The sequence below is a fragment of the Pholis gunnellus genome (genome assembly GCF_910591455.1).
Source record: "Pholis gunnellus genome assembly, chromosome: 17".
In the NCBI taxonomy this organism is placed as follows: Eukaryota; Metazoa; Chordata; class Actinopteri; order Perciformes; family Pholidae; genus Pholis; species Pholis gunnellus.
This window is the reverse complement of record NC_136544.1, coordinates 7,893,947-7,911,507: the sequence shown is the minus strand read 5'-3', so window position 1 is coordinate 7,911,507 and position 17,561 is coordinate 7,893,947. Positions and strand designations below refer to the sequence as shown.

Genomic DNA, 17,561 nt, shown 5'->3' with positions numbered 1-17,561 from the left:
ATCAGAATGCGGGTTATATGTAGGAGAGTCGGGGCTTCGTGGTGAGGTAGGTTGAGAACGTCGTGTTTACTGCTGTCGCAACTGCGCTGTTCCTGCCCGCCTACCCTCCCCGCGCGTGGACCACAGAGCAGGCCAGCGCGCTCATTTGCAGCGGAGGGAGCACGCGCAGCTCGACAGAACAGCCGGCCTGGAAGTCATCTGAGTTACTGGCAGCGTCGACGTCATCAAGAGTTTAATATCACCAGTAGTGTTGTGTATTGGTATCGACCTCTCCTGATCCTAATTCAGTGGACTAAGAGAATAAAACACACACAGTGACACACAATATTCAGGTATATTACGTGTGTATAAAATTCGAGAAAACACAATAATAGGCAATGTATATTATCAGTAAGCTTTTATTAATATTGAAGTGGCAAAAGAGGCCTCAGACACAAAATTAAAGGCGAGCTTCATTATTTGAGTACGAATCAATAACACAAAGAGCAATCATTTCTCACAGTCTTGCAGCATTCTTTTTAATTAAATGACAATGTCTCTGAATAAACTAGACTACCTCAGCTTATAGCATCATTTTTATGCTATGTATTTTTAATAACCAGTAGGTCAAGACAAGGCAAAACAAACATGGTGGCAAAAACACACTTCTTTCTTTTTTCCAACGGGACCAATATCTTACAAGTGTTATGATGTTTGGTGTGCAAAACGATGCAAATGTTTTATCAAAATATACACTACATAATATTACAATAATTATGTGATGTCACAGGCCTGTAATTGATTTATTTGCTTCGTGGAAATTTCCATGGGATGCCGACATAAACTTGGAGATATAAGTGTGGTTATATGGTACACTTCACTACGACACACACACACACACACACACACACGCGCACACACACACGCCTTTTGTCAGTTCTTCTCACTGTTCTCTATCCTGCCCGGCGCTCTGACGGAGCACTCTCCTTAATTGCATTCCCCCGCCCATTGATTATTTTAATGGTTCTCCATGCTACACAGTGGGCCTCTGCGTGCCTGCGCCACATCAAGCTCACACACAGTCTCTGCACATCCTTTTCTGGAGCCACGTGTGATTTCCTCGCCAAAGGTGGCAATTATTGAACACATGGCACTGCCAGTTTACTTCGAGGTTCCGAATAATTACAATCCAATTATTGTAGCTTCCTCCAATTCTCCACAATCGCCTTATTCTCTCGCTTACAATGATGGTCAGACAGCTCTTTTCATCAGTGTGGACGTTCCTTTCTTAGAGGAAGTACACAAGATTGCACCTCTGCAAAAAAAAAACGTACGGTACGATGTTTTAACATTTATTAAAGTGCCATGCCATTCACAACACTTGACTGTGTGCCGTCTCACAAAGACTGCATTCAGGATGACATTTGCTCATCTCCTCTTGTTACGTAGTCAGCCATTAAACTGTCATCTCGCTCTTCAAACCATCATTTGTCCGTCTGCCATTACCTTTGTGAAAATTTAAGAGACGTGCAAATGTGCTGCGATGGGCTGTGACCATGGTGACAGGGTTGGATTTCTTCTCCCCTGTGGAGGTTGGTGAGTACAGCGCGTCCAGATGCGACACACAAAGCACGGCGAGCACACATCAAAACATTACAGTAAAATGATGATCGAGCACGTTTTCAAGCATTCATTGTGAAAGATACAAAAGGCTACATTCTAAATCTCATTGATGTCAGCTTTGAGTATTTCATTATAATATATAGCTGATGTTCTAATGAGTGATCCGGAAGAGAGCGGAGGTTTCATAATCCTTCGTCTTTTAATCAAAGCACCAAAAGCAAAACATTACGCCTTAAAGCGATTGTTCACAACAGTAACGTTAGCTGTTTATTGCTCTGCTAGTGTTTTTGATGTTCCCAACATCATTTATCAGACACTACGCTTCTATATTCAGTCATTTATATTATATTGATACATTTGGCGCAATGGCTGAGTGATTGGCAGTAAATAACCTTTATGCCATAGCTCTTTACTTCTTCTATAGGCCTACCACTTGCCTATATGTTTATTTTCTGTGTTTCACACATTACGTCACTAAAACCAACAATTTCCCGTCACCATACCCACTAGGCTAATTTGCATATCATACATGGCAAATACTAGATTATACAGTACATCCTCAATAGCAAAGACTATTTATACCTTTTTTTTTTTTTATTCTTATAGCCACACAATTGATCAAACCAACGGCAAACAGCAAATAACCTTAACGTAACCAGTCAGCGTGCAGCACGTTTCAAAACCTAGCGTTGTTTTTTGTTTTTTCTTATTTGTATGCTTAGAGGAGCAGATATGAAAGTCATCCCTGTTGGGTACAGTAAAAAGAGAACAGAAAACAAAACGTGATGTCATAGACTGTGACCACGTCTAGAAAGTTCCCGACGACTAATATTGTGTCCTTGTGACTCGACTCCGTTGCCCTCTCATCGCTCCCTTCGCAGCCCTGCAGAGCGGCGACGCTCTAGTCACTCTGGGCCTTCTTTAGGTGCTCTGGACCGACCAGCCGAGAGTCCTCAGTCACCTCCAACAGAGCCTCCATCTCTGGGCTGTCTACCCTCACCAGCTCCCCTTCTTCCACCTCCACGTGCACCCCCAGGCCGTTCTCCTCTCCGCCTGGCTGGTCCTCGCCCTCGGCCACCTCCACCATCTCCGTGTTCTGCAGCACCACCACCTCCTCCTCCTCCCCTTCTCGGATCTTCTTCACGTGGAAGGTGAAGGGGGGCACGCGGTACACGCTGGTCTTGGAGCGAGCGTAGACGGCGTGGTCGGGAGTGAGGGACTTCTTCGCCTTGTCTTTGGAGCTCTTCATCTTGGCCCTGCGCTCCATGTTGGGGGTCATGCGGGTCCCGAGCTTGCCCATCTTCTTCTCCAGGCTGTGCTTGGTCTTCTCCAGGTTGTCGCGGGTTCTCTGTTTCGTCTTCTCCAGGTTGTCGCGGGTTTTCTGCTTGGTCTTCTCCAAGTTCTCCTTTGTCTTCAGCTTGGTCTTCTCCATTTTCTCTTTGGAGAAGGCTTTCTTTATGTTGTCCACTTGCTGCTTGGTGGTGCGCTGGATGCGCTTGGTACGAGACTCCTCGATGATCTCCTCGATCTCCACCTCCTCATCTGAGTTGAGATTGTCTGGGCGTCCCTCTTGTCCCTCGGGTATCTGCTCAAGGCCCTCCACGGCTTGGCCTTCAACCACCGTCTCTGCTGCTTTGGGCGTCTTCGGTGGCTTCACTTGGTCCTGAGTGAGAAAAATAGTAGAAAAACAGAAGACTATTTAGCCACAGAAGCATTACATAAAGGAATCACAATGTGTCCATTGAATCATTTTCAATTTGACATGTACTACAATATTATCAGACATGGTGCCACATTGATTGTTTTGTATGATTCATGTAAAGTATGCCATGTGAAAATGATCAGCTTGAGAAAGTGAAGTTAATGGCCTTTGGGTGAGACATTTAATTGTAAATAAGAGCATGATGCTGCATGTTGTGGAAATTTATCATATCGTTCTTTTAGATATAACTTGTATCGCTTAAACCTGCATATATGTAGATGAAGCCAACCAGACTCATTTAAAACCTAACGATAAATGAACTCATAGGTATTTCACCACCTAACCCTCTTCCCACGAAAAGGCTGGGAACCGGCCTTGGTGTGTGCAGCGGCAGATAGAGGAGGACGACGTCTGGGAAGGGGGGGTGAAGGGAGGAGACGAGATAACGTGCATATACTCTGTTTTTGTCTATTCCTTGTTGTTAGACCTCCGAACCATCTGTAGGGAAAGAGCTCTATCCATTCAGCTGAATTATCATTAGTGTCTGTTAAATAAATATGTTTTTATATTTTAAGAGTTTTCTCATCTCGATTATTTCTCACCGGGAGGTTAAAAAGATTATTTTCCACGACACTGCACAGACTCAAGTCATCCACACAGTCACTGCACACATTTTACTGCTTGTAGCTTGTGTAGAGTGCCATCTAGTGGTGTCAATCACAGGCCAGCAATCAAGTGCCAACATGGCTGCAGCCAGTTGTTCTATACTTCCAAGTCTTAATATAATAACATAGTCAGCTGTGGTCGCATGTGTTGTATACCACATCCCTGAAATAACTATAAAACAAAAGGGATTCAAATAAATAACCTGCAACTCCACAGTCATATTGAAACTAACGCTAACTGGCTGTTGCATCTGTAACCACAGGAGTATTTCCTGCCACTTTGCTATCATTTCTCTATAAATACTGAACTCACACACTTTCAACGTTGTGACTTAACATCTTGCTTTCCAATCAAATCTAACAACAAACACATTTTATATTAGAAAAAGATCTGGATTATCTTTAAATGATAGATGTGCTATCGCTACATGTTCTATAATCGTGTGATGCTGCTTTCGCTTCACTGGAAAGACTTGGTTGGTTTGCACAGTTTCAGTTTAGCCGTAGAATGTACCCAGCACAGCAGGGTGGCAGTTTCACACCAAGTAACTGTATGTGCAAACCCAGAAGTAGGGCCATACCATCTGTTCTGCATACAGTAATACAGAAACGTTTCCCAAATTGCAAATCCAAGTGCACAGGTGTCCACCTACACTTCCTTCCCAGTCTTTTACTTTACCACACAGTGTACAGAGAGTTACGGCTGACCTGCTGCCAATCAATCAGTGCTGCAGAAACGATATGTCCATGTTGAGTGGCAGGACACCGTCAGTGTGGTACCAGACATCCACACAAGGACAAGCAGCACCATGCTAACTATGTTAGCCCCTTAACAGCATGTCGGTGGCCCCTAGAGGGATTAAAGATCTCACCCTGCTGCACCGCGGCGCTACCTCAGTGCCACCTCACTGCTTCTCTTTATACAAGCATAAGATGTGTGAGAGTAAGTCACAATGCCTCAATTATTTTTTTACAACATTTAAACAAAGAAGAGCATCCTATGATATCTGTGTCTTCACCGTGTATCTTGGCCTTGATGGGTTGTCTGAAACTGGGCTCATCATTTTCTATACATAAAAGGTTTACAGAAACAGCAGGGTCGACTGACAGCAGAGAGCAACGCGAGAGGAGGAGGCACGTTTGAGGGATATTCGGGAGTGTGAAGAGGTATATTGGGACATGTCTTGATTTATCACTGCCAATATTAATGCAGACTGAAGGTTTGAAAGCTCATACTGGACTCGATAAGGTGGGTTTTGTGGAGTTATGTCAGTACTAACTTGCAATATTTGAAGTAAAAATTGGTTTTCAATGTTGATATCAAACTCCTGAAAGACAAACACCTGTCAGATCACGAGGTCGGCACATCTCCGTGCAGTTTAGATACGGCCATACGATCCGACCATAAACTGGGCATTGCCTGCTTATCTGGTGCCGTGTATGGGTGTGGGCTCGACCTGCTCTGTATGGGTTTATTTTTGGCTGGCCTTTGCGTCTCTCTGGATTCAATCTACCCCCCCCCCCCCCCACCCCACACACACACACACACACACGCACACACACCCCTCCTCTCCTGCATGGCAACAGATAAACACAGCGCTCTGTGACCATGGCAACCACCTGCTCATGTTGTGGGTGGTGAAGTTTAGCTGCATACACAGCTGACGTCCGTCTACCACAGTACACCGACGTGAGTGTACTACAATTAAACTAAAATATAAACTGCACCTGCTTTGCAGCCGTGCACAAAGAGCAGAGTGGGGCTGAGCTCCGGTAAGAACGTTGTCGAGAGACATTTCTGAATGCATGAGCACATAACTCCGCCCCAATATTTTACCATAGGGATATGATAAACAAAACGGGATAGGACAAATATGCAAAGTCCTGAAATGTGACCAGAACTTATTGAAGATTTAAAGATAAACCCGCGCATAATAAACATGTGTACTAAAGAAACTGACTAGCTGACTAAGAAGCTGTTCAGGTGACCTCACACGTCTCTGGGAAAGATTGTTTACTGCGGGGAGTTTGGCCGGTGGGCTTAAACTGAAAGCCAAGGTGTTGAGCTTACATTACATATATATGTATATATATATATACATATATAAGTGCACCTCCTGTGTTCCTGGAGTAAACAACCCTTAGACAACCTCTGTGTATAAATACACACACAAATACATATGAGTATAAGTATTCTGACACGTGTACACCCACCCTCGCACACAGCAATGCAGACACACTTTTCATAAGAAGTTCTGACGCCTGAACAGGAAGCGTCTGCAGCCTATGGAAAAACAGCGGCGCTTGGCATCCTTCGCCTGGGTCCGGACCTTTGAATCCGCCCACTCCACCGCCGACTTCAAGTGCTACGAGTTGACAACCCTGTCTGATATCAGGCGAAGGCATCATGGGAACAGCAGAGGTCACACAGAGCAGAGAAGCTGCGACACGATCCAGGACCACATAAGATCCACCACTGAAGTTAAATCACGAACACTTCGTCCACTTTTGAACCTCGAAACCGATGGAAAACAAAGCACGCTACGTCAAGATGTAATTCTTGTTAGTCGGTCAACGCTGATACAGATGTATCTGCAATGAGCTGATACCGGACTATTTATTGGTCTAGCTCTACTAGATAAATTTTAGTCACATTTTTAGAATGTTTTTTATCTTTTATTAGATTTCTGAGGCTCGTGGGAACCCACATGAATAAACAGAGGCGTTGCACGTTGGAGCATTTTGTTGTCAACATTCAACATTCGGCCCACTGCACCAGTGGAAATCGTGATAACATCAGCAAACCCTGTTTGTGTTTCCCTGCCTGATTACAAAGAAGGGGCTTGAGGAATTAGTGTCTCTGCGTTACCTTCCACTCTCCTCCCCACTTACCAGCAGTGGAAAAGTCGGCACCGTGTGTGTGTGTTTACTGACAGGTGCCAGGGGAATAATGAAGCCGAGTGTATGTGTGCTCTCCTCAATAAGAAAGAGGTCTGTTGCTAATGTTTCTTTCCTCCAAGAGTGGCAGGAATCATACCTCATGGAAAAGCTGGCTAGAAAGAGTGGGAACTCTCTCTCTCTCTCTCTCTCTCTGTGTGAGAGTGTTTGGTTTGCTCGGACAAGCCAACAACTGTCCGAGGCGTCTCGAGGAGAAGGTTTTAGGGCCTAGAAGATCTGTGGGTGGCCAGCAGCTCCTCCTGCTTTGGTGAATTATTAAAGATTAGACCAGAATGTTCTCATCCTGTGGTGAAAATGATGAAATCCTGAAAAATATGTGATATATTCAAGGTGTTCATGGAACAAGTGCAGAGCTTTTTCATTGTTCAAATATCATCAGCAAAATGTTCTCTGTCTGACTCATACCGGGGCTGGGGGATAATTTAAACACGGACTGTTACCATTGACGACAGAGCAAACAGTGTTTTCAATCAGCTCGACACAAAGACCTCGGCAGCTCTGACTAAAGCTGCTGGCGTCTACTTCTCTCCATCGCCCTCCCTCTCTCGTCCCTCTATCTGCTGTTAAAAGACAGAAACTAATCCACCTGGTCCAATACTCCTGCTTGGTTATTTAAATATGTTGTCACTCATTGCATTAATACAATAATTAAGAGGCTGTGTCGTTTGTGAGGGATCATTAGAAGCCAGATTGCCAGTTTAAAAACAGAAAAGCCATCAAACATCCCTGCTATTAATTGTAAGTTGGCCGTGTGGGGTTTAGTTACGGTTAAAATACATGTTATACATTAATGTAATACTGCATAAATATTGAATCTAAAATAAATACTGATCCTAGTGATCCTGTTAGCAACATGACTAGCATTTATCCAAAGAAACCGGAACGAGGAAAATACTCTGACTCTGCTTACATGAGTACATATTTGTCTTACAAATATTTCCTCCTGAGTGGTTAGGATGGGCAGCAAGATTGACTTTCGTTCACGTTCCCGATCCCGATCCACTTACACGCTTGCGGACACTTAGCATCTCGCTCTCTTATAGATAAACACGCCGTTCCTTTTGCGGCAGTGTGATGAAAGGCCTCTCCGGTGAGTCACAGGGGCAGCTGTCACATCGAGTCCAGTCCTTGCAGCTGTGCACTTAGCTTTCACAATGAGTGATATCACCGACCCGCTTGCCCCCTCCGGGATGGGAGAAGGCCAAGCGAAGAGATTGACATGAAACAGAGGTGGTGGTTGGTGTGTAACAGCCCTGCAGAGGCCTGGATCACGATGGCTTTGATCCCTAAAGAGTGCTCTGCGGCTAAAATAAGGACGCTAATGTACTCTGGTCATTCATATTGATGCCTCCTGCACTCTTCTAAATGAGGCTGAAACAATTCACAGAGGACTGGTCCAGCCGCCTGCTGCCGCAGGCATTTTGGGTCTGACTCTTATGACTGAGGGCACAATGCAAATTCTGTTTCATGCAGCTCTCTTGTTCGTCCTGTGGGTAATGGAAAGATTAACAACCAATCCTACTCTGTCTTTAGAAAAGAGAGGGTCTCTGTGTACCCACGAAGCCAACATGGGCGATGTCATGCTTCAGTGCAGACCACAGGAAGGGAGTTCCTCGGGTTTTCTGTCACAGGGATTTGTGATTTCACACACACATGGGGAAGCCCTTTTCCACGGCTCAGCCTTCCCACATCCACGACTCTGAGACCACTGGAAAAACAGGGTTAGTCCCATGCAAAGATGGAAATGTACTTTTCCATTTACGTTTCTCTGCGAACTGGCAGCTACAGTGCTGGAATATATCACATAACTATCGCTTTCTCTGTAATAGCGCCATCCACATCGACAATAAAGGGTTAGTCAGCCAAATGTATCAACTCTCAAATTCTCTATTCATGCTTAGAAGTTTAGGAGCAGGCGTGAATTTGTTGCAGTGAGCATGAAGATTATTGTTTTATTGTTTTGCTCTGGATTTGGTATTTAGCACCTTTAAGAAAAAGAAGATGTTGCAATCATCCATTATTCATATTACCACTTTAAAAGGATAACGCGTGGATCAGGCGAGCGCATGAATAAGCTGCCAACGTGAACACAGTGCTGGGCCCAGCTATAGGGAACTATAACTGCTCTATTACATTAGGCCAATATCATGAACGATGACAAATAACTCCTGGAAAATAACACCTCGGGCAACCAGCAAATCACGCACACTGCTGTGCTTTGTCCCAATCGAGCTGCTGGTAGTGTGATACTGAATAAAGCCACTGGAACATAGTAGAAGGAAAAACTGACAGACTGTGCAGCTTTCATTCTGTCCTTGTTGATCAGGTATGCACTCCGCACCCTCTTTTTTAATCTAACATGAGCGACTGGGCTGTCTTTGTATTAATGGTGCGATCCTTCCACCTTCATAGTTTGCCTTTCAAACTGACCCATTATTTATAGATTAATCCTCCTAAACATCCATGTGCATGCAAAATCTAATACCAAGGCCACCCAAAACCTGGCACGTTCTCAGTGACGGCCTATAACTCACATACCAGGGGCAAGAACGGCGAGCCGCCACAGCAGCAGTGGGAAATACACCACCGGAGTGACTGTTGCTCTTCATACTGGAGGCCTGAACACAGCAGCCTCTGGCTTCACACGCAACCTCTTATGTTACAGCAATAGCCGGTATATTAATAGTGAACTTATGGATACTGCTTCAACAGCAACTTTTTATATTTCTGCCATAAAGAAAGACATTAATCAAACCTTGATTCACAGGTAGTTTAATATATATTTGCAAAATTTGTGGTATTTACTGTGGGAAATATTTTAAATAAATGGTAAAAAAAACGTATTATATAAGTAGCATTCAAAGGGCAGTATGAAGCCAACAAATAGTCAAACACACACACACACACACATTTATCTGAAATTAGGCCAAACCATAATGGATAAACCAAACAATCAATCGGTTGATGCTGATGATAGCTAAGACCCGCTCAATGAAACAAGAGACCCCACACCTTTCCATTGCATTGCTGCTGGTTCATCTATAATAAACAGCGACATACTGAAGCGATTTCCTTTAATACACCAACCCAGAAAACTTGGCCAACGCTTTATTTTGTCTGTGGCCTTGTAGGTGAAGGGTGTGCCTACAAATCTTGGAATAAACAGCACGGAGGGTATCAGCAGCTTCCATCGAGTTGTGATGTGGTATGAGGACACATTTTTGTTCTGCGGCCAAGACCGCTGCCTACAACTGTTCAAGGCCTGATTGGTCTCCCAGCTGGTGAAATCTGTCTGCTACTGTGGGGCGGGGATGTTGTGTGAGACAGGAAGGCAGCCGGAGCCTGAGATCAGCTCGGTGTCTTCTTGGTGGACGCGGAGAAACCGCTCGCAAACACATCTGGACTGATTTATACTGCAGAAGTATGCACATGTGTACACACGAGCACCTGAGGGATTAGATTTTGAAATCGTTTTTTTTGGGGTGTATTAAAACAGAAAAAAAAAATGTGATGTGCAACAAATACTTGTAAATTTGTGTCCCTAAATAACTCAACCACAACATGTAGACATGGGTTGGAATATCAGGGATCCTCTTTCTGCGGCACCAACTGTATATCTTAGTGACAGGGGCACAGGAGAGGCTACAGTAACACTACCAGCAGATTCACCTCCTATATAACTGACACACACACACACACACACACACACACACACACACAGCACAGAGTGTTGTACACTTACTGAGTCATAAGTGTAAGTAAAATGTTCAGAAATCTTTACATTCTATATAATAGAATATCAGCTTGAAAATCCGTCTTTACATAAATAAAAGGAAACAGCAAACAAGGTGAGCAATAGCAGAGGATGCTGGCCAGTACACTGCTGTTTTCAGAACACACTTATTTTAAACTAGTGACATTCTTATTTATTTTTAAAGCAAGGACAATGATTTTGAACTTTACAAAATATAAAAGACTTACAAAGCAAATGGAAAATAATTGTTTTTGGTCGAATTCACTTCTTTCCCTGTGGCGTAGAAAATGTGTGTGTGTGAGAGAGAGAGAGAGAGAGAGAGAGAGAGAGAGAGAGAGAGAGGGAGAGAGGAGCAAAGTGTTACAAACAGCCAGATTTCGCCAAACATGCCAAGAGAAACATAGCTCTGTCTGCAAGATGTTATTGGTCGCTGCTTGAACAAAGCGGTTGAGAGGAAGAGATAAGGGTAATAAAAGCTTGACTTCAAAGGAATTTTTTGACATTTTAGTGAATATACTATTTGCTTTCTTGACAAAAGTAAGCTGACAAGATAAATACCTCTCTTACACTTGTGCGGAACATATGAAGCTACCGCTATCTCAGCTTAACACTTTGTTAACTGTTTGTTTAATCTGTGTTAAAAAAAACACATACATTAGCTATGTTTCGGGGGATTATGTCTAAAGAAATGGGTGTGTTGACTTCCTTACGTGACTACGACTGGCAAAGAAACAGTCTAGCAAACAGACAAACAGGACATGCCGCGTTGATTAGAGGTTTATCGGGTTCACTTCGCTACTTTCGGACAGAGCCTGGCGACCCGTTTCCAGGCTTTGTGCGAATAAGCTGTCGCCTCGTATTTAGCTTACAGACACGGGAGCCGCGGTTTCAATCAGCTCATCTAACTCTCTGCAAGAAAGCAAATGCAAATGCCGAACTATTATTAGAAGGGCTCTCTTGATAAGATCTTCGGGATAGGTGTCTTCAGAGGTTAAGTCACTCTGTATCTCATCAGTGTTCACTTTGAACACCAATCTTTTTGGCATCAAATAATAGTTAATGATGTGTTTTTTTTCATTGCCACGTATGTCATAAGTGTTGCAACCCACGACCCCACTAGCTATAGGACAACTATTTTACACTGCAGAGGCTCACACGCCACCGAGCACTGGAACTCTGAGCTTGCACGACTTGGTCGCTGACATGCAATAGTGAAATGTGGAGCCTGCCAGATATCTTTCCACTAGACCGGCGAAGAGAAGGGCAGCGGGACAAAAGGGACAGAGAGGGGGAGACATGGAAGAGAGCAACGCAGTGTGCAGCGCAAGTGCCGTTATAAATTACTGAATGAGCTTGGTTCTGGATTAGACGTCCGAGTTGGAGTAGAAGGGGCGAAGATGATAGTGGGAGAGAAACTGAGAAAGAGGGAGGGGAACAAGTGGGAATGTTGGCAGGAGAGGCAGAGAGATGCCAGCGGGATGAATCACAACACTAACTTAAGAGCTGCTGGTCGAGTGCTTTTCGGTCGAGTTGTTGCCCTTGCCTACAAGAGGTTGCCTAAGTGCTTCGTGACTACCCTCTCTGTAATGAGATCAGATTTATGCCTGAAAACAAATATTTAGAAATCTGAAGTGGCCAAAAAAAGCCTCCTGGCTGGATCACTTTGTCTGGAGTAAGTGGAACATAGATATTACACAGTATGGGTAGCGAGGCTCGTTGGCTGAGCTCTGGAATAAGTAGACTGTAACCGAGAAGTCTTACGTCTCCATGATAGAGTCCACCACATGGCTATATCGCCTGTCTTTGAGCTGCAGCCAAACACGCCCTGATTCCAGACGCACAACTGTACAGTCTCACACTCTGATGGACGTATCACATTGCACACACTGGATTAATCCACATAATCATTTTAATGTGCGTTGTGAAGAGCGCACACGTGGCCCCCAGATCTGACAGTCGCAGTTTAAAGTCTATCTAATAAAAGCACACATTTCCCCTAATGATCTAAAATAAGAACTCACACTGGTACTTGCGTCACATGGAAACCATGTTGTTTTTCTGCCGGTTATCCATAGAATGATGACAATTAAAGAAGAACTCAATGAATTGTACACATCTGTTTTACAGAGAGTGTGGTGGGACTACTGTCACACAGCAGGACACCCACTTCAATGCAAGTCTCCAACTGGGACATGTGGAGGGCTTAGCTGAGATGAAGCTCGAGCCCTCTGGGGTTTTTAACCAGCAACAGCTTCAGTTCGCTGAAGCCAAGACAATTGCTGGACATAGATGTGTTTGGTCTGTCAGAGGATGAGCAGGAGGCTTTAACTATTTGGGGCGAGGCTTTACCAATATGGCAGCTGTCTGGTTTCTCCTGCCATCAGGCAGCTGAGAAACTGGAAAATGATGACTATAACTACAACTCTTTCAATCATTCATTTACCGTTTTTGGTCATTTTTCCAAAATGTGCAACACAGGCGAACAGCTTTTGGACAAGCAAAAACGTTCTAATTACTGGAACATGTCATTTCTACAGAAACACAGTATTATCTCTGAACAGCTTGTTTCTAGGTTCATTTCCTGACAGCTAATGCTAAAAGGAAATTGCTAAACACAACAACAGGATATTAGACTCTGAGGCGGAACGAACAAAGTCAAAATGCCTGAACATGTGAAACAAAAAGGAAATCAACTTGGGACTCGTTTAGAAATGGAAAGACAATTGGTCTATAAAGGACAGCGATATTAGACCCAATACAGTCAGAGCAGTGAAACATCGGGTTGGTGAAAGCAGGGCCCCATTGGATCACTGACCAGCTGTGAAGCACAGAGCCCTGATGACAGGCCGCTTGTGCCTTCTGCTGTAGGAAGACCCTCAGCTGCTGCAAGGTCACTTGTGATAAATGGTTTGTTATTTTAAAACTCCACAAAAATGCTGCCTAGTGAGGAAAGAAGTGTGCCACTTCCCTAATATACATTTCAAACGCTTAAGTCCCAAAACTGACGTGCAAAATGAAGTATCACAAATCTGGAATTTTAAGCATATTTTGATGCAAATACTTCTTTACTTTTACTTAAAGCTACTACAAGTAACTTTATTTTTGTGTTGATTTTGGCGGTCCCTGTGGACAAAAGTGGCAGTGTTTCTGAGCACCAGAATCCCTTTAAAAAACCTCTCATGTTACTGCAGTCTGCTCCACTCAGTCCTGGTTCTGGTTCTCCTGTGCCTTCCTTTCCTCCAGCGGGCCCTCCAGCAGCGTGGTGTTGACGACCATTAAGAAATAACCAATCTTCTCACTTATCGAGGTCATATAGAGTCATCGGTATTAAATTGAGACAGTTCATGACCAGTTAAAGGTTCCCTTACAGTAAAATTCTGAATGCAGGAATTTTAATTGTAACATCGTATTTTTAGACTGTAATACTTTTACTGAAGTAAACGACCAGAATACGTCCTCCACCACTGCTGATATGCAGTGTACATTTGGTGAAAATGTCATCATGACCACACCCTGCTGTTGCCAGGGGACCCTGCGTGCCACCATCATTGCAGGTTTAATTATAAAGCATCACTGTCAAAGTCTTTCCAGGCTAAAAATCCTTAAGCGTGTGGCTATTCTCAGAGTGCACAGACAGAGGAGAGAGTAATGGTAAATGGAGTGTACTTGTACAGCGCTTTTCTAGTCTTCCGACCACTCAAAACGCTTTAACACTACATGTCATCATTCACCCATTCACACCCATTCATACACCGTAGGCACAGAAACCAGCGGAGCCGGGGATCGAACCCCTGATCCTCTGATTGAAAGACGACCCTGTTCTACCAGACGCCTCGTAATAATACTGCAGTTACAGTTAAAGGTAAAGGTATCAAGGTAACAAAGCAGAGTATAAAGGTTCTCCACAGCAAAGGTGATGCTGTGAAAATGCCACACCTGTCTTACTCAAATTCGGGCCATACTTGACATTGACACGGCGAGTGAAATGCAATATTGATGAGCAATGTCCCCACACACCTTGGTATTACGATACTTGTGAGGACACTTGCTGACTTTACTGCCACACACGTTTACCGTAACCTCAACGTTGACCTCTCCACGCCAAACCCTAAGCCCATTCTTACACATTAACACACAAACGGACAGTGGAGAGCGGTGAAACCTGACTGAGAGCCAGTGTTGATTTGCAACGCTGCCAGCGTCTGACCAGCCCATGTGAGTTATTTAAACTGGACACGGTGCGGCCATCATTTGGCAATAAATAGATTGTGGCAGCTACTGCAACATGGAAGTTACAGATCCCACAACAGCTTTGAAACCTGACTGGGACCAGTTTAGACAGCGATAAGAGAATTACGGTTTCGATAACGCCAACAGGAAGTGCCTCGATTCAAGCGATTTCTGCTGATTTCGAAACTGCTGTGTCCTGCACTGACAATTGCACACAGGCATGCAGTAGCCCACGCAGTGTCACTAACAGCGGGAGGCACCTGCTTTGCAGAGTAATTTATTAAAGGACTAGTGTCTATGATTGGATTTCTGCGACATGCCAATAGCGTAACCTGCTCCCATAGTGGGTATCTCAGGAGGAGGGGGGTGATAAAGGTTGCCTGCCAATACGGATCCTGAAGTAAGCTCTACTCACAAGAGGTTTGCAACTCTCAGATACACTGCTCCTAATGTCTGTTGAAGAACACCTTCTTCCTTTTCCAGCTTATAAATTGCAGCGGTTGTGATGTGATGTGCATGAGGAATGCCTGCACGCTGCAAGTTTAACGGTCAGATGTGACAGCAAGAAGAAAAGAGTTGCTCACCACTCAAATGCCTAACACGGTGTCCTTCATTCATATTATTTTCTATTTATTCTTTCAAGATGTTCATGGGCCCAACTGTTTGAGAAGCTCCCTGAAATAGATTGGGCCCTGCCCCAACGCTCACACTTATTGTGTTCTCAGATATTAAAATGAATTAAAGTGATATTGAAGTGAGCTGAGAAATCTAAATAATACAAACTACATCTTCATCTTACATGCCAGCAGTCTGCCAACTATCTGCCCTCTGAGCACTCAGAGGTGGGGCTTTGGTTCACTCTCAAGTCCTTCATGCCAGTGTTCATAGGCCTTTTTATTTAAACCCCGCGAGTCTTTATATAGTTTCTTTGGGTAATCATCAAGTCCTGGAGCGGGAGAGGTCACAATCTGTCTTTCGTTTTTTTCCATGGAAGCTACTCGTTTTCCCTCATAGGTGAGAGAAGGAATCAACCTCCCACTGAGCGTAAATACAAACCGCACAAACAGCTTCTAAATAGTGTCTGATTGTTCGTAAACATTGCAGCTCATTTAAGTGTTTGAGGAAAAAGCGATTCAGACATTTACGTCACGGAAAAACCACGGTGCCAGAGCTTTCGCCAGCATCCTCTACCCTGAGAAACCAGAAAACATTTCCACTACAGAACAACTCAAGCCACAGTGTGACTCCTGCTCTCTCTGGTGAGATTATGTCAAAAAGGTGCGTTTCACACTCCGTCCCCTCACAACTTTCCCTTGCGGTGTAGGGAATGCAGTACACTCCCTTTAACATGTACTGTGCAGTGTGAGCTTCACATCCACATGTGAAGCACAGCCACCACATTCTCAAACAAAGATTGTTTGCTATAACTTAGTCCACCCTGTGATGTAAGAACAAGCTCAAACACACACACACACACACACACACACACACACACACACACACACACACACACACACACACACACACACACACACACACACACACACACACACACACACACACACACACACACACACACACACACACACACACACACACACACACACACCACGCAGCCCTCAGTGTTCACCTGGTATATGAGGACTTTGAAGTTGCGTCTCTTGAGCAGCTCGTTCTCGTTGCTCTCCAGCTTCTTGATCTGGCCCGCCTGCTTCTCCAGGTTGCTGCGCACCGTCTTGACGTTGACGCTGACCTTGCGCACCTTGTCCAGCATTTTGTTGACCGTGTTGGCCGTGCCGACGTGGTTCTTGGACAACTTCGCCAGCTCCCCTTGGATGGATGACACCGACTTCTCCATGGCCTCCTGCCGGGCCTCGAGCCCGTTCTGGGTCTGCTGGATCTGGTCCACCACCCCGATGATCTTGTCCAGCAGAGAGAGCACCATGACCCCGTTCATCTGCGCCTCACTCTTTCCTCCGGCCAGCACCAGGTCTGCCTCCTCGGCAGGGTCATCGTCGTCTACTGCCTGCTCTGTGGCGGCACCCACCAGGGCGACCTCGTCATCATCATAAGGCACTTCTGCTAGGGTTGCGTGCTCCTTCTTGACACCTGTATCCGCCATGGCTGTCAGCTCTAAATACAAACCGCCTGCACACTCACTGCAGATAAAAATACACTACTGAAAAACAACCCGCAGGAGCCCCGCTGCACAGCACTCAGTCCCTAATTCTTTTTTGTTTCTTTCAGACAACTTTCTCAACCTCTTCCTTTCGCCTCTTCCTAGTCTACTTCACGCTTAAACTTTCTCTTCACCCTCAGTCTCACACTCTGAGCCTTCTCTGTCTCTCTCTCTCTGCCTCTGCTACGGGATGCCAGCCAGCCAAGGGGAGTAGGGCCTCTCACAGCTGAGGCATGTGTGCCCTGATTCAAATGCCTCTGCTCCCTGTGAAACCACCCAGTCAAAAGTTTTCCCTTCTTCCACCCGGCCCCCCGTCCCCCAGCTCCGCCCCCTGCTGCCGGGGGCTCCGCCCAATCTGTCCTCAAGCTCAGGGAGGCGTATCTCTACCAGACTCCACCTCGTAAGCTTTGTTTGTACTCGCGCGAGACACCGTGGCGCAGGCCCTTTGTAGATGGCTCACAAGCTGTGAGC

At 44.9% G+C, this 17,561-nt stretch overlaps 1 protein-coding gene across 1 annotated transcript; it reads right to left on the bottom strand.

Moving 5' to 3' along the window:
- Positions 1-382: 382 nt before the first annotated feature.
- On the bottom strand, positions 383-17,357 carry cavin1a (caveolae associated protein 1a). The gene is made up of 2 exons (XM_079177881.1): positions 16,542-17,357; positions 383-3,265 (listed from the first exon to the last, which is right to left on the bottom strand). The coding sequence occupies exons 1-2, from the start codon at positions 17,031-17,033 to the stop codon at positions 2,504-2,506; spliced, it is 1,254 nt and encodes a 417-aa protein (XP_079034007.1). The 5' UTR covers positions 17,034-17,357; the 3' UTR covers positions 383-2,503.
- Between the last annotated feature and the right edge of the window lie 204 nt (positions 17,358-17,561).